General features: G+C 48.0%; 1 protein-coding gene and 1 long non-coding RNA gene across 2 annotated transcripts in view; one reads left to right on the plus strand and one right to left on the minus strand.

The window, feature by feature from the left end:
• The window catches only part of LOC140427733 (single-minded homolog 2-like), a 180,295-nt gene extending 164,430 nt beyond the window's left edge, over window positions 1–15,865 (minus strand). The window contains exon 1 of the mRNA XM_072513334.1: window positions 15,339–15,865. Within this exon, the coding sequence (XP_072369435.1) occupies window positions 15,339–15,513 (175 nt within the window). The 5' untranslated portion in view covers window positions 15,514–15,865. The remainder of the gene's footprint in view (window positions 1–15,338) is intronic.
• A 94-nt stretch (window positions 15,866–15,959) lies between these two features.
• Window positions 15,960–26,165, plus strand: part of LOC140427734 (uncharacterized) — a 62,791-nt gene continuing 52,585 nt past the window's right edge. The window contains exon 1 of the long non-coding RNA XR_011948595.1: window positions 15,960–16,115. This is a non-coding gene — a long non-coding RNA (uncharacterized lncRNA). The remainder of the gene's footprint in view (window positions 16,116–26,165) is intronic.

Below are 26,165 nucleotides of genomic sequence, written 5' to 3' on the forward strand. Positions count from 1 at the left end.
TCGAATGATTTGTACACAGGCATTGGTATGAAGGAACCCATTTATCTCCATACTGCGTTAACAGGTGTGGGTTGGCGTTCAGGACACATCCAGCGTGAGATTGGCGGACATGTATTTGCCCTATCTATGGATAGAAGACCCGACTCTATCTATATGGCACATGTAGATCTATCTATCTACCTATCTCTCTCTCTCACTCTCTCTATCTCTCTGTACCTCTCTCTAGCTGTCTATCTATCTCTTTATCGGTTTCTCTATGTATCTATCTATCTATATATATCTCTATCTAGCTATCTCTCTATCTATCTATCTATCTATCTCTCTATCTCTCTATCCATCTCTCTATCTATCTAATTCTCTCTGTATCTCTCTATCTCTCTATCCACACTATCCACTCTATCCACTCTCATTATCTATTCTATCCATCTACTCTATCCATCTACTCTATCTACTCTATTTTAACTAAGGACATTCCGGTAGGTTGGCAATAAACACTATATTTCAAGAAAAAAATCAGGAAATGCTGGATAAACTCAGCAGGTCTAGCAGCATCTGTGGACAGAGAAACAGAATTAACGTTTCGGGTCCAACATTTCGAACAGCAAAAACCGCACCCCGAAAGCAGGATATTCTGGGTCCATATGATTTAAAGCTAATGATCTTACATATTTTCTATTGTATGTATTCTGATCAGCATAAACATTTTGTCAAGAAAGCAAATATCAAGATAAGATTTAAAATAGCGCCTGAACGACATTCATAGGAACGGACAGAGAACTAAGGTTGACAGTGGTATTGCCAAACTAGGCACATGTGCATGGAGAGATAGCGAGGGAAGGAATTAGCACAGATGGATTGGAACGGAAAATGACCAAGGCAGTGAATGCGGAATGGGACACATTCAACCAGAAGGTGTTTAGGATGTGGGCTCAACGAATTCCCATAATTAGGAAAGGATGTATACAAAAGAACGGAGTCCTTCAGGAAGCAGAAAATTAAAATGGAAAGGGTACATAAAAATTGACAACTAAGAACTGGATAAAATAAATTCAAAGCATTGGAGATTGGTCGGAACTAAATGTAATATTTCCAAATTTGCAGATGATACAAAGTTGAGTGGGAGGGTGAGCTGTGAGGAGGAGGCAGAGATGTTTCAGCGGGATTTAGACAGGCTGAGTGAGTGCGGACATGCATGGCAGATACAGTAGAATATGGATAAATGTGAGGTTATCCACTTGGTAGCAAAACTAGGAAGGCAGATTATTATTTGAATGGGTGTAAATTGAGAGAGGTGGATACTCAGTGAGACCCTGGTGTCCTCATGCATCAGTCGCTGAAAGGAAGCGCGCATGTACAGCAGGCAGTAAAGAAGGCAAATGGTATGTTGGCCTCCATAGCGAGGGGAATAAGTATAGGAATGGAGATATTTTCTGCAATTGTATAGGGCATTGGTGAGGCCACACCTGGAGTATTGTGTGCAGTTTCTGTGTCCTTATCTGAGGAAGGATGTTCTTGCTATGGAGGGAGTGCAGCAAAGGTTTACCAGGCTGATTCCTGGGATGGCGGGACTGTCATATGAGGAGAGACTAAATCAGTTAGGATTATATTCATCGGAGTTTAGAAGAGTGAGAGGGGATCTCATAGAAACGTATAAAATTCTAACAGGATTAGGCTGGGTAGATTCAGAAAGAATGTTCCTGATGGTGGGGGAGTCGAGAACTAGGGGTCATAGTTTGATGTTAAGGGGTAAACCTTTTAGGACTGAGGTGAGGAGAAATTTCTTCACCCAGAGAGTAGTAAATCTGTGGAATTTGCTACCGCAGAAAGTAGTTGAGACGAAACCATCGTGTCATTTCAAGAAGGAATTCGATATCGCTCTTCGGGCTAAAGGGATCAAGGGATATGGGGGGAAGACAGGATCAGGGTATTGAACTCGATGATCAGTCATGATCATAATGGATGGTGGAGGAGGCTTGAAGGGCCAAATAGCCTTCTCCTGCTTCTATTTTCTACATATGAAGCAAAATAAGATTAAGAAGCGAACAGAGAGAATGAATAAGTCAAGTTAACATAAAAGGAAATAATAATGTATATGATAACAAGATAGAAAGAAATAGTAGTTCATCAGAAATGGTAAAGAAATAAATATATTTGTTTCTGGAACCCACCTTTTCATTCACCTGAGGAAGGAGCAGTGCTCCGAAAGCTAGTGATTCGAAACAAACCTGTTGGACTTTAACCTGCTGTTGTAAGACTTCTTACTGTGCTCACCCCAGTCCAACGCCGGCATCTCCATATCAAAGAAATAAAGGAGGACAACAAATGGATTTGGATTTGTTTTATTGTCACGTGTACCGAGATGCAGTGAAAAGTATTGTTCTGCGTACAGTCCAGACAGATCATTCCATACATGAAAAAAACCTATGACATAAACAAATACACAATGTAAATACATAGACGCAGGCTTCGAATGAGCATAGGCAGTTTGGTACTACTCAGTAGAGAAGATACGTAGAGAGATCAGCTCAGCCGGTAAGAGGGTCATTCAGGAGTCTGGTAACAGCGAGGAAGAAGCTGTTTTTGAATCTGTTAGTTTGTATTCGCAGAATTTTGTATCTTCTGCCCGATGGAAGAAGTTAGCAGAGTGAATAATCCGGGTGGGTGGGGTCTTGAATTCATGAAAATGAATACATTGCCTTATTTTATTTTACGGAAAAGTAATAGGGACCAAACAATAGAAGAGAAGATTGAGCAATTATAGGTGCGGCGGCTATGGGTAATGTGGTGGTAGTGCTAAAAATGATGGAATTCAAAGTGGGAAAGACATGGCGGAAGTTCTGGGGTTGGGATAGATTGGATGTCGATGCCATGCATCTCAGGATGCTGAAGGAAGCCGGCGAGGAAATGGCAGAGGCTCTGACCACAATAGATCTAGCATTCCTGTACCAGACGAGTGTAAGTTTGTCAATATACCTCTTCTGGTAAAAGAAGACACGGATAAACTTGGCAACCATCGACCAATTCACCAAAAAGAGACAAGTCTGTAAAAGCCATAATAAAAAATATATCTCAATCCTCACTGACAAAACATGGATTGATTCTTGACAGATAGTATATTTGATTCTTGACAGCTTTATAAAAAAGGCAAGCTCAGACAAATTTGGTCGTTTTTTGGGGAGAAATTAACAGAATATGTTGATGTTCACTGATATGCATTTAGTTCTCAGGAGGCATTTGGATAGGGCACCATATAGACAGTTTGTTATTAGTGTTAAAGCGCATTATATTAAAATGAATGTGACAGCATGAATAGAAAACTGATGGAAGTGATTAAAGTGGGAATAAGTTAATGCCTTTTAATGCCGGAGCAATGTGGTGTCCACAGGATCGAAATTAGAGCTTATGTTTCCTCTCTATATAATTTAGACTTGGATACAATATTAAAAACTGTTGATGACAAAAAAAGGATGCAGTTAATCGTAAAAAGTGACTAAATGATTTCATGAAGACATAGAGCGGGTTAAGAGCGAGTTAATAGATTGGGTCAATAAATGTCAAATTGAATTTAATGCAGATAAATGAAGATGATACATGATGAATGGACAAACTGGTGACATTTGAAAGGTTTTTTTGAATAAAGATATTGGATGTAAAGGCAGATGTGATGCTAACCTTTATACAAATCAATGCTTATTTATTGAACATTGTGTCCACTTGGAATAGTTAACACGTGGAAGTATATTTAAAGCTACGGCGATTTCAGAAGAGAACTGTGCCAGGGATGAAAAACTTTATTTATGAGGAAAGAAGGAACACTTTTCATTAGAAAAGAAGGTAAAAGTAGGCATTCAAACATTCTAAGTGGCTGTTAAGTCTGGGAGAACCCCATTGTACTGATTGATAACGAGAGGACGTAACTTTAAAGTAAGAGGGAAGAAGTCAGTTATTAATGGCAGGAAGCGAAGTATCAGAAATTGAATGTTTCCTGAGCAACAAGGGCGGAAGCAGACTCCATAATAATAATTTTTGAGAAAGTATGGGTAAAGGACCGGGGAATGGAACTAAGTGGATTTATTTTCCCGTTAACCCGCATGGGCGTCGTGTGCTGAATGGCTTCCTTCTTTATTCTAAAATTCCATACTTGGATCCAGCAGAACCCAATGCTTCGCAGGGATACATTTTGCGTATCGTCATCCTTGAGCAAATATTATTTGAACTCAAGCTCATTAAAAATGAAACTCGACACTGGGAGCTGGTGCTTTTGTAAGGCCGGAGTGATATTCTGACAGTGGATTGACTCTGGCATCATACAAAAAGCCCAGTTCCAAAATACTGCGTCTCATTACTTAAGCCATCGGAAAACTTGGAAGTTTAAGAGGAAGGTCGAGATGTAAGAGGGACTTTGGCAGGTGCTACATCCTCCTTTATTTGCATTAAGTGCAGTCCTGCACCTAAATCTCTGCTGCTTCCCTTGAGATAATACTAGACATCTCGCATTTTAAAGCGGCCTCACTGGTGAAATGGTCTAAATAATTCCCCCATTTTATGCTTCGCTTTGTGCCGCCTTCACATCGGGTGCTTTGTTTCTTCTTCTGAAACTCCAACAAGAATTTCGCTCCAAAAGAAAGTATAAACATTTCTTAATATTTGCCCATTTTGTGAGGTGATTAAATGGCGCGTTAGGCTTGGGCATTTCAACCAATGATCTGATTCGGATTTTTTCCCCTGGGATTAGGAAAAGGTCTTTAATACAATTTCCTGTCTCCCTAACACAGATAGTGGGTGGGTTGTGCTGGGTCCCGGGCATCGTGGTTGAAGCTTCTCTTCTGATTTTAAATGCGTTGCCGATTGGGGTCGAGGGAAAGATTCGTTACATCGGTAAACAGTCGACACAAGTGAGGGGGGGGGGGGGGGGGATCTGAGGGAGGCACATAGACTTCGTAAAGAAGGTTTTCTATCGGTTAGATTAAACCCCATTGAAGCGAGGAAGGCATTCTGAATGTCACCTGTGCTAAAATAACCCACCTCTAGCGGTGAAGTATTATGATCATGATTGATGCATTAACTGATTTTTTGAACTGAAAGGATTTTTTTTGGTGGGGGGGGGGGGGGGGGGGGGATGCAGAAAAGAATATCCTTTTAGACCAGTCTTCTATGAAGTATAACCCCCTCCTACCGACCCCAGATGCCAGAACAGTGCCCGGCTTGTGATAAGCAGTCTTCTGTCATTATCTTGACGTGTTCGAATTGGTACCAAATCCCTTTGTCCTTCACCCAGTAATGAAGTCCAATATCTAATCTGCCCGCTTTCAGCATTCATTGCACCTCCTGGTATTATGGCAAATTATTGGATGGGACAGAGCTGAGCTCAGTACAAATAAATTCAACCGATATTTCAAAGGGGGTCTGGACCTTTCAGACAACATGTGTGAATATGTAAAAGGTTATCGCTGATGTATTGACGGGCTGTAAAAGAATAAATGAGCGTACAGATACTCAATCTATGTGTGTGTACAACGACAAGGTACAATTGTTTCTCTCAGATCGCCATTTACCTTGTGCAAACACAAGATATTGCACTAACTTGTGGGGTTAGCCTCTAGAGATGGTTCAGGGGTAACCGGTGCGTTCAAACGCCGCCAATCATGAATGGGTTGATGCATTTTCTGTCTGTACTTCCACTTTTTCACTTTCTAAGGGTCAAAAGGCAAGCCCCCGCCCCCCCCCCCCCCCCCCCCCGTCTTTGTTTTCCAGGTTAGCATCAATAATGACTGCTTTGCTGTGAGTTTCTCTGGGAACGGGTGAGGTCGGCGGGCTGTGACTGTCCACTGCCCCCCCCCCCCCCCCCCAGCAACAGCTCAAGGTCGATGCAACACGGAGGGAGCAGAGGAAGGCTCAGATTATTAAAATGCCACTGGTCTTCATAACCGAACGCTCATCGACGGTGACAGTGCAATTCCAGGAAAGGAACACACATTCGGCATCTCCTTATATTTTCTCTGCAAACATCGCGGCACGGTGACATGTGACACGCGCGGCGTGGAAAGTGTGCCTCGAAATGAGAAATGTGGATCAGCAAATGCGCCACTTGGCCTTTATTTTGCTTCCGTGTTTTCCCTGGGATGTGAGCGCCTCTAGGAGAGGGTCGCCCTACATTTAAGCTGCTGTGTGTCTGTGTGTGGATTAAAGCAACAGTGAGCGAGGGAGGCAGCAGTCACTGGCTGCAGTCTCCTCAGCTTCAAGTTGCAGAAGTGAGTGGAAGCCTATTTCAGCGGGGTTCTGTGTTGTGCACCCTCTCTGGGCTGCCTGCTGGGGAGCTCGTTAAACATTGACACTGCCGGCTGACTGCAGCCCAGAGGGATTTATTTATGTAGTGTTGGTGTCACGTGGCTGACTGCCCCCCCCCCCCCCCCCCGTCATCCCTGGTATGAACAGAAAGGTGCCATAGAGCTATCTGCAATCTGGGTTTGTCCAGACTCAGTTCCAATCCAATGTTAATATCTTTCAAAATCGAACACATGTCAGCACTCACCCAGAGAATGCTCTATTGTTAATTCACTCACTTTCCAAACAATAATTGAATAGCGGGTGCTGAAAATCTGAAACTCATAGCGTCACCTGACCTGAAATGTTAACTCTCTTCCTCTCTCCACAGCCTCTGTCTGACTTGCTGTGTGTTTCTTCCACCATATTCCAGAGAATCATAGAATTTAACAGTGCAGAAGGAGGCTATTCGGCCCATCGAGACTGCACCTTGGAAGGAGCACCCTACGTCAGCCCACGCCCCCCACCCAGGAACCCCACCTAACCCTTTGGACACTAAGGGGCAATTTAGCAGGGCCAATCCACCTAACCTGCACATCTTAATAATAATAATCGCATATTGTCACAAGTAGGCTTCAATGAAGTTACTGTGAAAAGTCCACATTCTGGCGCCTGTTTGGGGAGGCCGGTCCGGGAATCGAACCCACGCTGCTGGCATTGTTCTGCATTACAAGCCAGCTGTTTAGCCCACTGTGCTAAACCAGCCCCTTTGGACTGTGGGAGGAAACTGGAGCACCAGGAGCAGACGCGGGGAGAACGTGCAGACTCCGCACAGTCACCCGAGGCCAGAATTGAACCCGGGTCCCTGGAACTGTGAGACAGCAGTGCCAACCACTGTGCCACCGTGCGGGAGTTTGCATTTTTCGCGTTGCACCGAGGATTTTCATTTGGAACCCCCCCCCCCCCCCCTTGTCCCCTCTTCATTGTTAAATATTAACCAGCAACGAATAAAATATAATGTGGAGTTTCTATTTAAATAATAAATTGGGGTGGTGCAGATTCTGATGTAACTCACTCACAGCCAATCAGAACCTTATTCTCACTGTTTGCCCCGTGCAAACATTCTTCCCTGTTGGAAGTGTGACTGTCCTTGCTTTCATTGCCGTTTGCTCACTCTCATAGCCACATTTATCAGTTAGTTTCACCGAGGATGTTTGAAAACGGACTCGCGCATCTCATTGCGGGCCCACTCACAGTACCTAGATTTTTTGTTACTGTGCAATGACCCGCACCTTGCCATTCATTACTGACAAATAGAACTCAACACACGGGGTTCATCACAGGACACATCCGGAGCAGTCCAGTAAAGTCTCACAACGTGACAAACACAACAGGGCTCTGTACACCACCTTCACACCCCTGGACACATCAATTAGAAACACGCCGACAGCTATTTCGGATCATGAAGCCACCACGAAAGTTAACAATGAGGACGGTGAATCCAAAATAGGCCAGCCAACCGGATCATCGGCCTTTCCTGAATAAGCTGCTGTGCATTTCCAGCGGTTGGTTAGACTTCAGGTTTCCAGCATGTTTTTATCTGTAGTCTTTACAATTCTGTGCACTTAACTCTTTCGGTACCACACTAATCCCCTGTGTACAGTTGGCGTCTCTGTCATATTAAACAAGTTTAAAATACATTTTTAAGCGGCTATTTCTTAATATTAACCCAAGGTGTGTAAAAAAACGTGTAAATATATTCACATGTTGTTGTCTTCCAAGGTAGATTTGGCAGGTTGCAATTTAATACATATTTGGGGCAAACTATTATAGGAGATGTATTATTGCATTATTGAACGCTCACGAGACGTTTAAAATGAACTTTAACAGGTGGGATTATATTAGCTGATGCTGTTTACATAATCACTCCAAATCACACCGGTAGACCCATTCAGATGACAGACAGTGCGAAGAAGCGTTTGCTATTCAAAGTTCACAAAAGCGAATGACAAGTTTCTTCATGACAATTTTTTTCCGGAGGACAGTCGCTTTATACCCCCCCCCCCTCCCCAACCCCCACACCCATCACCATTATGAGTTATATCCCTCCCCCTCCTCCCACCGCTATTATAAAATCGGTTCAGATAGGTCCAGCACGACCCAGAGGCACCCTTTCTGCTTGCTCCTTGAAGTCTAGAATCAAAAACAAACTACCCAAACCAAAGAAAAAATATAAAATCAGTTTTTTTTCAAAACGAAGCAACCGGGACTCCTTTTCTGAAAGTACAGCCACATTATGTATGCAGGGACTGCATTGATTGATGTCTTAATAAATAGGGCCAGAGTGAAGTCGCGCGTCGATTCTTGTACACTCATTCGTATCAATACAAACACAGCAATCCCCTTCAATTCGCCTTGTAGCACATAATTAATTACCAAATCACCTAAAACAATTCGCAGATTTATCACGCAGCTCAGCTCGGTTTTATACAGTATTCATTGTTTATAGGTGTAGAATATGTAGTCCCTGATTAGTGTGCCTTAGAATACATGGTTGCAATGATTTACATTATGTATATGGTACCCGTTTATCGTTAATTTTTATGCCATGCCAAATGAATGTTGCAATTCTGATCAAATTCAATTACAATATTCCTTGAAACCGACTAATGGACGTCGGTTTGATTTATCTCAAAAACTAAACACAAAACAGCGATAGTAATTTACAAGTAACTCCATTGACCTGAGTTCTGATTGTATTATAACTGCACTTGTATGCGTTTCAGCTCATCATTCTTAAGCAATATATATTACAGCCTCAATGAACTGCCCTTTATTTGTCATGGTTTTAAGGAGTACAGGATGGAGAAACATTTACATTATGATTTACCTATATATATAGGAACGCATATATTGTGTGCAGCCCTTTCTATGCCTATGTACATCATGTGCAATATATATATTATATTTATAGGAACGCATATATTGTGTGCAGCCCTTTCTATGCCTATGTACACCACGTGCAATAAATATTAACCCATGAACATGCCAGATTGCTCATATGTCTGTACTTCAATATGTGCACATGTCAATTGCACGTGTGCTTATGTCTTCACACATGTGTGCATAGTGACATGCACACGAGACGGTTCATGCATTTCCGCACATTAAAAAGGGAGTTTGTATTTAAATTGCACTTTTCAGGATACCAGGTTGTCCCAAATCCAAATCTCAGTCAATTAAGTAATTTGGATTGGAGTGACCATTGCAATGCCGGGTAACTGCACAAGTCTCGCAAACAAAAATAACAAGGCAAGGAGCAGACAACCTATGTTTTAATGAATATTGGTCAGAAGAAACAGGAGAACTCTCCTGCTCTTTGATTAATGCTATGGGATGTCTCACTGTTATCTGAGGTGACTCGCGGGCCTCTCTTCTTCACCCTATCTGAAAGACAGCGGCCTCGACAATACAGCGCTTCCTCAGCAACACGGCACTGCATCTTGAACACAGAATAAACGCTGGAGGCAGGTTTGAACCCCCAACACTCGAACTCAGAGGCGAAAGTAGCAGCATTAAAAGCCAAAGCTTACACCTAGTATGATCAGGACAGTATTAATGATTTGCAAATCCCGGAGGCTGTTTTTGTAAGTTTATATTTAACATGGTTTGTGCTATTTGGTCCATTTAAAGCAATATATAACGCCGTGCGGGTCTGGGTACCAATATATAACATGGTGTTGAATACATACTCACTGTAGCTGCAGTTATACAGTTTACATACATGAACACAACACAATTTCATGCAGCAATGTCTACAGGTTAAGAGGGGGGGGGGGGGGGGCTTTATTGAAATCATTAAGAGTGCGTTTGCATTGCACTTTACGCTAATGCTAAACTTGAATGTAAATGGAGTGCAGTGTCAAACCTGATTTAGCCAGACCCCCGGGCACAATTATAACAGCCTGACTTTAATTTAAATAGTTAATATTTACATTTTAATAGTTGGGAGGAGTTGTGGCCAGTCATGCGAGGCAGTCCATGTAAGCAGAGTATTTATTAATCGAATCAACCTCAGCAGCATCCATTGTCCAAGACTCGAAGCTGCACCAAGGAAATTCTACTTTGATAAAGTGTGTGCGTGGGGACTTCACACGGGACTGCAGTTATACGGCACATGGTGCCAAAATGCAGCAAGAAATCAGATGGGACCTTTTGAATGTCCAATGATACGGAATGAGGGAGAGAGGATTCACCTCTAACACAGACTGGGACTCGATACTATCACTGCCCTGTATATCAGTTCGGAAGAGTGAGATTGTACAACCTAACCAAATATGTAGTGAAATTGGGGCACAAAGAAATCTCCCTCCCCACAAATGCCTTCGACCTATTGCTGTAAAAAAAAAATCCGTGCCAACATTAGTTTAGTTTGATGCCGTCCTCATTGATCAGGTCTTCTGCATGCACAGGTTACAGTTTATCTTTCTGCGGCAATATCGCTGACTCTTTATCCAGCGCCACTGTCCCCCCCCCCCCCTCCCACTCACACAACAGTATAAATCTCATCCTATTTCCAGTTCTCTCCAGCTTTGACAAAGAGTTATCCAGACTGGAAACGTTCGCTCCCTTCTCTCTCCACACATGCATTTTCTGTTTCAGATTCCAGCATCCGCGGTGATTTGCTTTTATATGAATGGGGGAAATCTCTGGTGAGCGATCCAATAGAATGCAGGGAGCGCCGAGGGTGAGCCGGTTGTGGGGGGGGGGGGGGGGGGTCTTGCCATTACATCGGGACACATGCAGCGCCTCACAGCAGCACAATCAACCCCGGTAAGAATGGGGCTATCGAGGTGTCCCAGCAAGGAGCATCGGGTGTGCCCAAATGAGAGGGTTAGCACACACGAGGTTCCCTGGCACATTTATGGTAACGGTGCCCACACAGGAGGGTATACTGGCCGGCAAGTAGCGGAGGGCGGGAGTGCAGTGTGATCCCACGGTCCCTGATACAAAATCCAAGAAACTAAATTGGGACTGAATTCACATACGCACCATTGCTTTCGACAATAAGTGCTCACTTTGCTTCTAAGGCTTTATAAATGAAGCAGAGGACGCTTCATGTTTTAGAACTATGTTGAAATAAATCTGCTTCCACGCGACATTGCAATGCAATCACAATTGCAAAACTAATTTGTCATAGTTACTATTTGAACAGAAAGGAGAAGGAGAAGAATCTGACCAGAGCAGATGTTAGGTTTCGCCACCAGTAACATGAAGTCCTTTGGGAGAATGTTTTAGGTGAAAGTTTCTCTGTTGATACCCCGGCATGTCCAGCTGGGTGACGGGACGGTGACAGCTTGAAATAATAAGATTTGATCCACCCAGTATTCGGTTTAATATCCCAAGTGTGGTGTGCAACTTATATGTGACGGGTTTTATTTAAAAAAACCTGGGCTATCTCTGCAAATTTATATTTAATACAGTAATGTAACACCAGTCACCACACTCTTATATTTCGTGGGGGAAATATAGCTGCAAAAATGTATTCTGTAAAAGACAGCGGCACCTTCATCTCAAATAAAAGCAGACTCGATTCCCAGCTGCGATGCCCTCCAGATGTCACATCTCCCTCTCGTTCCCCTTAGATTGTAAACCAGTTCAAGTGCCTGTTTGAAATGGGTGCAATTGCTGCTCGCCTTTGTCGAACAGTACATTGTGTGTGTGTGGATTTAACAAGGTGAGTTCTGAGTGGGCTTGGGGATCTATGGGTCAGTTCAAACACCCCGAACGGGAGACTCTGACCCCAGCGGTTTCAACAGACCCGCTGCTGGGAATGTCTTGCGAGAAATGCCTTAACAAAGGACTCCAGCAATATCAGAGATCGCTCTGACCTCCCGAGTATTATCGATGTCCCTGGCCGTCTTTGATTTGATAATGGTTCCTCTGTGAACTCTGCCGCAGCCACTCGTACACAATCTTGGACATTTTATGGAATGTTACGGGTTTGGGAAGGGAAGAAACTGAGTGTTTCAAAATGCTGAAATAGGACTTCTCTCCTATCTAACCAAACGAGCCGAGATGAAAATACCCTTTGTCCACACATTGCATCTGCTCTGCATTGTGTCCCTAAAGCATTTTTTGCAGCACCCACCCAGACATTCTCCAGTCCACTACTTCACAAGAAAGAAACGACACGACTGTGCCAGATTGTGAGAGGAAAACTAAAGGGGTACATCACAAGGGGACAATACAGATTATTTAAATCTGTATAAAGGGGTATTGTTAGAGGCAGCTTATAATTCAAACACAAGTGAGCAGCTTTTTAAAATCCTTTATTCAATCCTTCTATATAATAGAAACCAATTGCACCCTAATAACATCTAAGTATTTATTAATTTTAAGAATTAAATGAGAGGTGTGGATTAATAGTTGGGTCACACCTGGACTTGCAAACACTTGTGCAATATTTCCAGGAACGGGACTCCATCTCTGTCAACGCCACGATCCCGCTACACATATTTTTCACGGGATGTGAGCGTCGCGGGCTAGGATTTGTTGCCCATTTCTAAAAGATGGGGAATGGTGCATGGAATCCGGCTCAGTTGAGATGCTGTACATGCAGTTACCCGGATTGCTAGTCTGACCCCGACCCTTTCAAAGACGAGTGAGGGTTTAAGGGAGCTCAGATACAACTACATTTTACATTTTAATTCAGCAGGGAAAAATATAGGATATTTAAAACCTGTGGCTTAAGTGAAATCATGTTGCAAAACACAAATGTATAATTGTGCCGTTGCCTGATGTTACTTCAGAACAGGTAATTCCAGGCAATTGTAAATTATAGTTTCAATTGCTCCTCAAATCCGATTTATATTTATATTTCTGGATCTCTGCGACAATGTCGGCTTTTAACAACTATGCAACGTCAAACACTTAATTTAGATACAATAACTATTTTTTTCCCAAAGTTGGGATTGCCTATAATATCCTGGCCAACCTCTAAAGACGCGTGTTGTACTTTTTCCAAAACAGGATCATTGCAAAATAGCCTCAGAATAATGATTTCTTCTGTCACTGTTCTAGTGTGGTGGAGGTACCCCCAATCTGGATTGTACATCTGAAATGATGGCGGGGTTATTACCATTGCTTGGTCCAGTGCATCCTGTCATATGCGAGCCTTTATTTCACACTGCGGCGTGACAGACCGCATACATCAGGGAGCGGGACGTGTCCGTTTATTTAGTTATTCATCGAACATTAACCAGGATTTAATGAAAAATTTAGGGCGCAAGATTTTATTGCGTTGTCAGTGTACACAATGACTCGGTAACAAATCATCACCTGATTCTATCTGAGATTAGCAGTATCCGACCTCTGGTACCTCTGGATTGAAATATGTCAAGGTGCTACAATCTTACTTGGCAATTCTAATTGTAGAATTCTAATTACATACGGATGTATATAAAGACAGACCTGATGGTTGCAAATGTCCATCTAAATTGATGTTTAATTAGCAATTTTACCCTCTTGATGCTGTAGAGAATAATGAATTTTACGAAAGAATAGGACGTGACTTGCTGATTAAAATTTGCTAGGTATAGGTTGCTTAATCAATGGATTTCCTCCTCTTTACGAAAATGTCGGTGGAAAAAAATAATATTTCTAACTAATTAATAATTCCTGTTAAAATACGTTAACAAACTCGCTGAAATGATGATCCAGTCCCCTCTCCTCCGGGACGAATACTATTCCATCATCAATTTGCACCAATCTCCCCTTTAAGGTCACTTTCCTTGTTGTAATTGCACCTGTACGGAGTTGATGTGGAGAATCACTGCACAAACAATACGGTGCCGAGCCCTGTAGGCCTGCAGCAAGTAGCTGGGAGCTTCGGAAGGGATTGCGCTGCTCGCTTTGGTGTCACATCATCAGAAAATGCTTTCAAAATTCCCCTGTTTATGTTAGCGTTCATTCTTTTATAATTCTGTCACACAAAGCAAATCCAGCACAGCAGGCTGGAGGGGCAGAATGGCCTGCTCTGGTCCGAACCCGTATGCTCCCCTCTCTAGTCAATCTGTACATGTAAACCCTTTGTTTACGCATGTTAGGCCTTAATAACCAAATACCTACATTAAAGTGATTATACGTCGATTATTTCTGGAATAAATGAAAATATAGTTTTGGGGGTAAATTCTTTAGTTACAAATCTTGAGTTGGGAAACATGTTTTTTTCTCCTAAGGACACAGACAGCACCAAGGAAGCTGTTCTCAGGAATAATTCTACCTTCACCAGGCGGCCGATGACACCAGTGAAAACCCAAAGCTACTCGACATTGTAACCCGAGATTGTGACTGATGGGGAAGAGGTCCTGGACACCTTTCTACATGACAGTCACCCACCCAGTCGGAATATTGCTCCAAATTCCTTTTACAGAATTGCCAGTAGCATTCACTCACAAGAGGGTGAGAGCGAGAAATTATTTTACATCCGATTAGTTAAGCGCAATAAATGATAATAGATCATTGCGGCAATCAAATTAACTAGCGAAATCGCGCAGGAAAGGTTATACAAAATTACACATGGCGTTATCCACGTATCCTCAATACATATTTCCCATTTAGAAAGTGTGCATGCATTACAAGATCAGAATCAAATACGGCAGAACTATACAATGTGCAGAAAGCTTAAATGTGCATTTGAAGTGGAGAATGATTGACAATGTGTAACATTTAGGACGTCATATAATTGCAATGCTAAAGTCCAGGTAGAAATGAGCCCCATGTTTCATCAATTTGCCTTTTGAAAATATTAATTCAAGCAGATTTTTCTTGCGAATGCCCGACAATTAAGCGCTTGTTTGATGGTTTAAAAATATTGTTCGACTTTCGCTGAAAATGAAACTTCGGGAACAGTGAACCAGAAAAAGGGATAGTTATTTTTGGCGAGGGCATTCCGGATTCAAGTAGAACAGGAGCTTTAAAGAATAATTGCATCATTGAACATCAAGCAGGGCAGAATTCCCCCGGTTTGGAAGAAAACGGCTTCTTTCAGTGTTCTACCGGCTGGTACTTACCCTCAGGAAATACAGCTCTCATCTTGAGATAGCTGGTCGTCAGTCTGATGATTGAGGCTTTGTCCAACTGAGAGGTGATGGCCGAGGGTAGAGGCAGTAACTTAGCCAGCTCGTAAAATTCCCCATTTTCTTTTTCTCTCCTCGTCTTGGCAGCATTTTTGGACTTTTCCTTCATCTCGCCTATTGCACCGGAGTGTTACTGACATAATAAATACACTTCCTCTGTAGCCCCGAAAACATTCGTTTGTATTTTTTTTCTGAGGAGTTTTCTCTCTCTCCCCCTCTTGTCTATTCAACGGCCAGAAATATCACTTCAGCCTTTTTGTTTTGAAATGTTTTGATAAATGCTTGGTCTTCCAGCTTCTTGTGTGGTGTGAATATGATGAGAGGGGAGGGCTGTGGGGTCTCAGTAGCCGCGTCTCCTCAGTCAGTACCTCAGTGTTCGCCCTCAGGCTCTCTTGGCGGGCTCGGTCCCTGCGAAATTGCTGTCTTCACTTCACACTCAGCTTCTGACAATGTGGACTCGCCTCCTCCTCCTCCCTCCACCCCGCCTTTTCTCCTGGCTGTCGCTCCCCACTCTTATTCAAGCTGTCCTCTGTTTCCCGCGGCACAACCTGAGGGCCAGTCCCTCGCCCCCCCCCCCCCCCCCCCCCCCCGGTGAACTCTCCTCCTCGAGTTTGGGGCTTGCGGTTCCCGAGAGGGCGGGTGAGCCCGAAGCTGGCGGGCACCTCCTCCCGGCCGCCGCTACACCCGGGAGGAAGGCGGAAGCGCTCAGAGGTAAGCTTTCAGTTCAGGTCAGACTGGCCTTCCCTCCTCCCCTTGTCTCCCGCCAGCATTGCCAGCGCACAGGTTTCTCCTTCCCGCCCGCTGTGTACCGTGCGGGCTGATGTGATTGTGATGGGGAGGGTGGGGTACTCTTGTGCTTCAATTATTCACCCTCCCTTCAGTTGTGACCCCCGTCATCACATTGTGGGCAGTATGGGATCCGCAGAGGCTCCAGGCGTGTTCCCCAGGCTCTGATGACACGATACTCACGACCCCACACCGGCTTTCTTCAGCTTTTATTTCACCAGCTGCTAGCTTCTTGTTAAGTTTGCATGGTCCTAATTTCACCAGACATTCCCACCAGGGAATCTCAGCTCCACCAGGCTAGTCCCAGGTTAGGCGGATACAATCCTGTCCTCACTGCCTGGGCACTCCCATCCTCAGTGAATACTTCAACACTTGTCCTTCCTGATAACGTCGTCATTTCATCCCAGTGGTTCGCAAGTGTGCACTTATGTTTGGCAGAGGGATTTAGAAAAATCCCCAGACCTCAATAGATGTCCCCTTTAGCAAATCTGGCAACATCTGCGGAGAGGGGAATAGAGAGCAATCTCTAACCAGAGAACATGCATCTCAAACTCTGCTTCTCTCTGCACAGTGCCAGAGCCAGGAACATTTCCAGCACTTCTTGTTTTGCTATCATTCCCTCCCATTACCGGGATTATACTTTAGTTATCTTAACTCACTCACTCGCTCACTCAGCCTTCAGCCTGACTCATTCTCATGCTCACACATTCACTCAGCCTCCCTCACACTCAGCCCCCTCACACACACAGCCTCACATTCGCACTCCGCCTCACACTCACTCACTCAGCCTCACACCCTCACTCAGCCTCACACTCACACACTCACTCAGCCTCACACACCCAGACTCACACTCACACTCAGCCTCCCTCACACACAGCCTCGTTCACACTCCGCCTCCTTCACACTCCGCCTCCTTCACACTCAGCTTCCTTCAAACATAACATCATTCATTCAGCCTAACTTACTCACTCAGCATGACTCACTCACTCATCCCCTTACACACTCAGCCTCACACCCTCACCCAGCCTCACACCCACACTCAGCCTCACACCCAGTCGCATCACACTCTCACTCAGCCTCACACCCTCACTCAGCCTCACACACTCAGTCAGCCTCACACCCTCACTCAGCCTCACACTCACTCAGCCTCACACACTCACTCAGCCTCACACTCACTCAGCCTCACCCTCACTCAGCCTCACAGACTCACTCAGCCTCACACACTCACTCAGCATCACACCCTCACTCAGCCTCACACTCACACAGCCTCACAGACTCACTCAGCCTCACACACTCACTCAGCCTCACACCCTCACTCAGCCTCACACTCACTCAGCCTCACACACTCACTCAGCCTCACTCTCACTCAGCCTCACACTCACGAAGCCTCACACCCACACTCAGCCTCACACCCTCACTCAGCCTCACACACTCACTCAGCCTCACGCACTGACTCAGCCTCACACTCACTCAGCCTCACACCCTCACTCAGCCTCACACACTCACACACCCTCACACACTCACTCAGCCTCACACCCTCACTCAGTCTCAAACCTGCACTCAGCCTCACACTCACTCCGCCTCACACCCTCACTCAGCGTCACTCACTCACTCAGCCTCACACCCTCACTCAGTCTCACACCTGCACTCAGCCTCATACACTCAGTCAGCCTCACACTCACTCAGCCTCACACTCACTCAGCCTCATACACTCACTCAGCCTCACACTCACTCAGCCTCACACACTCACTCAGCCTCACACCCTCACTCAGCCTCACTCAGTCAGCCTCACACCCTCACTCAGCCTCACACTCAGCCTCACACCCTCACTCAGCCTCACGCACTGACTCAGCCTCACACACTCACTCAGCCTCACACTCTCACTCAGGTTCACTCAGACTCACACACACTCAGCCTCACACTCACTCAGCCTCACACTCTCACTCAGCATCACACACTCACTCAGCCTCACACTCACTCAGCCTCACACACCCACTCAGCCTCACTCTCACTTAGCCTCACACCCTCATTCAGCCTCACACCCTCACTCAGCCTCACACCCACACTCAGCCTCACACTCACTCAGCCTCACACTCACTCAGCCTCACACATCCACTAAGCCTCACACTCCCACTCAGCCTCACACTCACTCAGCCTCACACTCACTCAGCCTCACACTCACACTCACACTCAGCCTCACACTCACTCAGCCCCACACACTCACTCAGCATCACACACTCACTCAGCCTGACACTCACTCAGCCTCACGCACTCACTCAGCCTCACTCCTTCACTCAGCCTCACACACTCACTCAGCATCACACACTCACTCAGCCTGACACTTACTTAGCCTGACACACTCACTCAGCCTCACACTCTCACTCAGCCTCACACTGACTCATCCTCACTCTCACTCAGCCTCACACCCTCACTCAGCCTCACACCCACACTCAGCCTCACACTCACTCAGCCTGACACTCACTCAGCCTCACACACTCACTCAGCCTCACTCCGTCACTCAGCCTCACACAGTCACTCAGCCTCACACACTCACTCAGGCTCACACTCACTCAGCCTCACACACTCACTCAGCATCACACACTCACTCAGCCTGACACTCACTCAGCCTCACACACTCACTCAGCCTCACACTCTCACTCAGCCTCACACTGACTCATCCTCACTCTCACTCAGCCTCACACCCTCACTCAGCCTCACACCCACACTCAGCCTCACTCAGCCTCACACCCTCACTCAGCCTCACACTCACTCAGCCTCACACAGCCACTCAGCCTCACACTCTCACTCAGCCTCAAACTCACTCAGCCTCACACACTCTCATTCAGCCTCACTCCGTCACTCAGCCACACACACTCACTCAGCATCACACTCTCACTCAGCCTCACACTCTCACTCAGCCTCACACCCTCACTCAGCCTGACACTCATTCAGCCTCACACACTCACTCAGCCTCCCACAGTCACTCAGCCTCACACCCTCACTCAGCCTCACACACTCACTCAGCCTCACACTCTCACTCAGGCTCACACTGTCACTCAGCCTCACACTCACTCAGCATCACACACTCACTCAGCCTCACACACTCACTCAGCCTGACACTCACTCAGCCTCACACACTCACTCAGCCTCACACTCTCACTCAGCCTCACACACTCACTCAGCCTCACACTCACTCAGCCTCACACACCCACTCAGCCTCACACTCTCACTCAGCCTCACACTCACTCAGCCTCATTCTCACTCAGCCTCACACCCTCACTCAGCCTCAAACCCACACTCAGCCTCACACTCACTCAGCCTCACACACTCACTCAGCATCACACATTCACTCAGCCTCACACACTCACTCAGCCTCACACTCACTCAGCCTCACACACCGACTCAGCATCACACTCTCACTCAGCCTTACACTCACTCAGCCTCATTCTCACTCAGCCTCACACCCTCACTCAGCCTCACACCCACACTCAACCTCACACTCACTCAGCCTCACACACTCACTCAGCCTCACACACTCACTCAGCCTCACACCCTCACTCAGCCTCACACTCACTCAGCCTCACAGACTCACTCAGCCTCACACACTCACTCAGCCTCACACCCTCACTCAGCCTCACACTCACTCAGCCTCACACACTCACTCAGCCTCACTCTCACTCAGCCTCACACTCACGAAGCCTCACACCCACACTCAGCCTCACACCCTCACTCAGCCTCACACACTCACTCAGCCTCACGCACTGACTCAGCCTCACACTCACTCAGCCTCACACCCTCACTCAGCCTCACACACTCACACACCCTCACACACTCACTCAGCCTCACACCCTCACTCAGTCTCAAACCTGCACTCAGCCTCACACTCACTCCGCCTCACACCCTCACTCAGCGTCACTCACTCACTCAGCCTCACACCCTCACTCAGTCTCACACCTGCACTCAGCCTCATACACTCAGTCAGCCTCACACTCACTCAGCCTGACACTCACTCAGCCTCACACACTCACTCAGCCTCACACTCACTCAGCCTCACACACTCACTCAGCCTCACACCCTCACTCAGCCTCACTCAGTCAGCCTCACACCCTCACTCAGCCTCACACTCAGCCTCACACCCTCACTCAGCCTCACGCACTGACTCAGCCTCACACACTCACTCAGCCTCACACTCTCACTCAGGTTCACTCAGACTCACACACACTCAGCCTCACACTCACTCAGCCTCACACTCTCACTCAGCCTCACACACCCACTCAGCCTCACTCTCACTTAGCCTCACACCCTCACTCAGCCTCACACCCTCACTCAGCCTCACACCCACACTCAGCCTCACACTCACTCAGCCTCACACTCACTCAGCCTCACACACCCACTCAGCCTCACACTCTCACTCAGCCTCACACTCACTCAGCCTCACACTCACTCAGCCTCACACTCACACTCACACTCAGCCTCACACTCACTCAGCCCCACACACTCACTCAGCATCACACACTCACTCAGCCTGACACTCACTCAGCCTCACACACTCACTCAGCCTCACTCCTTCACTCAGCCTCACACACTCACTCAGCATCACACACTCACTCAGCCTGACACTTACTCAGCCTGACACACTCACTCAGCCTCACACTCTCACTCAGCCTCACACTGACTCATCCTCACTCTCACTCAGCCTCACACCCTCACTCAGCCTCACACCCACACTCAGCCTCACACTCACTCAGCCTGACACTCACTCAGCCTCACACACTCACTCAGCCTCACTCCGTCACTCAGCCTCACACAGTCACTCAGCCTCACACACTCACTCAGGCTCACACTCACTCAGCCTCACACACTCACTCAGCCTCCCACAGTCACTCAGCCTCACACCCTCACTCAGCCTCACACACTCACTCAGCCTCACACACTCACTCAGGCTCACACTGTCACTCAGCCTCACACTCACTCAGCATCACACACTCACTCAGCCTCACACACTCACTCAGCCTGACACTCACTGAGCCTCACACACTCACTCAGCCTCACACCCTCACTCAGCCTCACTCAGTCAGCCTCACACCCTCACTCAGCCTCACACTCAGCCTCACACCCTCACTCAGCCTCACGCACTGACTCAGCCTCACACACTCACTCAGCCTCACACTCTCACTCAGGTTCACTCAGACTCACACACACTCAGCCTCACACTCACTCAGCCTCACACTCTCACTCAGCCTCACACACCCACTCAGCCTCTCTCTCACTTAGCCTCACACCCTCACTCAGCCTCACACCCTCACTCAGCCTCACACCCACACTCAGCCTCACACTCACTCAGCCTCACACTCACTCAGCCTCACACACCCACTCAGCCTCACACTCTCACTCAGCCTCACACTCACTCAGCCTCACACTCACTCAGCCTCACACTCACACTCACACTCAGCCTCACACTCACTCAGCCCCACACACTCACTCAGCATCACACACTCACTCAGCCTGACACTCACTCAGCCTCACACACTCACTCAGCCTCACTCCTTCACTCAGCCTCACACACTCACTCAGCATCACACACTCACTCAGCCTGACACTTACTCAGCCTGACACACTCACTCAGCCTCACACTCTCACTCAGCCTCACACTGACTCATCCTCACTCTCACTCAGCCTCACACCCTCACTCAGCCTCACACCCACACTCAGCCTCACACTCACTCAGCCTGACACTCACTCAGCCTCACACACTCACTCAGCCTCACTCCGTCACTCAGCCTCACACAGTCACTCAGCCTCACACACTCACTCAGGCTCACACTCACTCAGCCTCACACACTCACTCAGCATCACACACTCACTCAGCCTGACACTCACTCAGCCTCACACACTCACTCAGCCTCACACTCTCACTCAGCCTCACACTGACTCATCCTCACTCTCACTCAGCCTCACACCCTCACTCAGCCTCACACCCACACTCAGCCTCACTCAGCCTCACACCCTCACTCAGCCTCACACTCACTCAGCCTCACACACCCACTCAGCCTCACACTCTCACTCAGCCTCAAACTCACTCAGCCTCACACACTCTCATTCAGCCTCACTCCGTCACTCAGCCACACACACTCACTCAGCATCACACTCTCACTCAGCCTCACACTCTCACTCAGCCTCACACCCTCACTCAGCCTGACACTCATTCAGCCTCACACACTCACTCAGCCTCCCACAGTCACTCAGCCTCACACCCTCACTCAGCCTCACACACTCACTCAGCCTCACACACTCACTCAGGCTCACACTGTCACTCAGCCTCACACTCACTCAGCATCACACACTCACTCAGCCTCACACACTCACTCAGCCTGACACTCACTGAGCCTCACACACTCACTCAGCCTCACACCCTCACTCAGCCTCACTCAGTCAGCCTCACACCCTCACTCAGCCTCACACTCAGCCTCACACCCTCACTCAGCCTCACGCACTGACTCAGCCTCACACACTCACTCAGCCTCACACTCTCACTCAGGTTCACTCAGACTCACACACACTCAGCCTCACACTCACTCAGCCTCACACTCTCACTCAGCCTCACACACCCACTCAGCCTCACTCTCACTTAGCCTCACACCCTCACTCAGCCTCACACCCTCACTCAGCCTCACACCCACACTCAGCCTCACACTCACTCAGCCTCACACTCACTCAGCCTCACACACCCACTCAGCCTCACACTCTCACTCAGCCTCACACTCACTCAGCCTCACACTCACTCAGCCTCACACTCACACTCACACTCAGCCTCACACTCACTCAGCCCCACACACTCACTCAGCATCACACACTCACTCAGCCTGACACCCACTCAGCCTCACACACTCACTCAGCCTCACTCCTTCACTCAGCCTCACACACTCACTCAGCATCACACACTCACTCAGCCTGACACTTACTCAGCCTGACACACTCACTCAGCCTCACACTCTCACTCAGCCTCACACTGACTCATCCTCACTCTCACTCAGCCTCACACCCTCACTCAGCCTCACACCCACACTCAGCCTCACACTCACTCAGCCTGACACTCACTCAGCCTCACACACTCACTCAGCCTCACTCCGTCACTCAGCCTCACACAGTCACTCAGCCTCACACACTCACTCAGGCTCACACTCACTCAGCCTCACACACTCACTCAGCATCACACACTCACTCAGCCTGACACTCACTCAGCCTCACACACTCACTCAGCCTCACACTCTCACTCAGCCTCACACTGACTCATCCTCACTCTCACTCAGCCTCACACCCTCACTCAGCCTCACAACCACACTCAGCCTCACTCAGCCTCACACCCTCACTCAGCCTCACACTCACTGAGCCTCACACACCCACTCAGCCTCACACTCTCACTCAGCCTCAAACTCACTCAGCCTCACACACTCTCATTCAGCCTCACTCCGTCACTCAGCCACACACACTCACTCAGCATCACACTCTCACTCAGCCTCACACTCTCACTCAGCCTCACACCCTCACTCAGCCTGACACTCATTCAGCCTCACACACTCACTCAGCCTCCCACAGTCACTCAGCCTCACACCCTCACTCAGCCTCACACACTCACTCAGCCTCACACACTCACTCAGGCTCACACTGTCACTCAGCCTCACACTCACTCAGCATCACACACTCACTCAGCCTCACACACTCACTCAGCCTGACACTCACTCAGCCTCCCACACTCACTCAGCCTCACACTCTCACTCAGCCTCACACACTCACTCAGCCTCACACTCACTCAGCCTCACACACCCACTCAGCCTCACACTCTCACTCAGCCTCACACTCACTCAGCCTCACTCTCACTCAGCCTCACACCCTCACTCAGCCTCAAACCCACACTCAGCCTCACACTCACTCAACCTCACACACTCACTCAGCATCACACATTCACTCAGCCTCACACACTCACTCAGCCTCACACTCACTCAGCCTCACACACCGACTCAGCATCACACTCTCACTCAGCCTTACACTCACTCAGCCTCATTCTCACTCAGCCTCACACCCTCACTCAGCCTCACACCCACACTCAACCTCACACTCACTCAGCCTCACACACTCACTCAGCCTCACACTCTCACTCAGCCTCACACACTCACTCAGCATCACACAATCACTCAGCCTCACACACTCACTCAGCCTCACTCTCTCACTCAGCCTCACAGTCACTCAGCCTCACTCTCACTCAGCCTCACACACTCACTCAGCCTCACACTCTCACTCAGCCTCACACTCACTCAGCATCACACACTCAATCAGCCTCACACTCACTCAGCCTGACACCCTCACTCAGCCTCACACACTCACTCAGCATCACACACTCACTCAACCTCACACTCTCACTCAGCCTCACACTCACTCAGCCTCACACCCTCACTCAGCCTCACACACTCACTCAGCCTCACACTCTCACTCAGCCTCACACTCACTCAGCATCACACACTCACTCAGCCTCATACTCACTCAGCCTCACACACTCACTCAGCCTCACTCCTTCACTCAGCCTCACATCCTCACTCAGCCTCACACTCACTCAGCCTCACACAGTCACTCAGCCTCACACCCTCACACAGCCTCTCACTCTCACGCAGCCTCACACTCACTCAGCCTCACACCCTCACTCAGCCTCACACACTCACTCAGCCTCACACTCACTCAGCCTCACACCCTCACTCAGCCTCACAAACTCACTCAGCCTCACACTCACTCAGCCTCACACGCACTCAGCCTCACACTCACTCAGCATCACACACTCACTCAGCCTCACACTCACTCAGCCTCACACCCTCACTCAGCCTCATACACTCACTCAGCCTCACTCCTTCACTCAGACTCACACACTCACTGAGCCTCACACTCACCCAGCCACACACACACACAGCCTCACACCCTCACTCAGCCTCAAACACTCACTCAGACTCACACTCACTCAGCCTCACACCCTCACTCAGCCTCACACACTCACGCAGCCACACTCTCACTCAGCCTCACACTCACTCAGCCTCACACACTCACACAGCCTGACACTCACTCAGCATCACACACTCACTCAGCCTCAAACCCTCACTCAGCCTCACACACTCACTCAGCCTCACTCCTTCACTCAGCCTCACACCCTCACTCAGCGTCACACACTCACTCAGCCTCACACACTCACTCAGCCTCACACACTCACTCAGCCTCACTCATTCACTCAGCCTCACACCCTCACTCAGCCTCACACTCACCCAGCCACACACACTCACTCAGCCTCACTCATTCACTCAGCGTCACACACTCACTCAGCCTCACACACTCACTCATCCTCACTCTCACTCAGCCTCACACCCTCACTCAGCCTCACACCCACACTCAGCCTCACACTCACTGAGCCTCACACTCACTCAGCCTCACACCCTCACTCAGCTTCACACACTCACTCAGCCTCACTCCTTCACTCAGCCTCACACACTCACTCAGCATCACACACGCACTCAGCCTGACACTCACTCAGCCTCACACACTCACTCAGACTCACACTCATACTCAGCCTCACACACTCACTCAGCCTCGCACTCACTCAGCGTCACACACTCACTCAGCCTGACACTCACTCAGCCTCACACACTCACTCAGCCTCACACTCTCACTCAGCCTCACACACTCACTCAACCTCACACTCACTCAGCCTCACACACCCACTCAGTCTCACACTCACTCAGCCTCACACACTCACTCAGCCTCCCACAGTCACTCAGCCTCACACCCTCACTCAGCCTCACACACTCACTCAGCCTCACACACTCACTCAGGCTCACACTGTCACTCAGCCTCACACTCACTCAGCATCACACACTCACTCAGCCTCACACACTCACTCAGCCTGACACTCACTGAGCCTCACACACTCACTCAGCCTCA

Source organism: Scyliorhinus torazame, chromosome 8 (assembly GCF_047496885.1).
Source record: "Scyliorhinus torazame isolate Kashiwa2021f chromosome 8, sScyTor2.1, whole genome shotgun sequence".
Classification (NCBI taxonomy): Eukaryota; Metazoa; Chordata; class Chondrichthyes; order Carcharhiniformes; family Scyliorhinidae; genus Scyliorhinus; species Scyliorhinus torazame.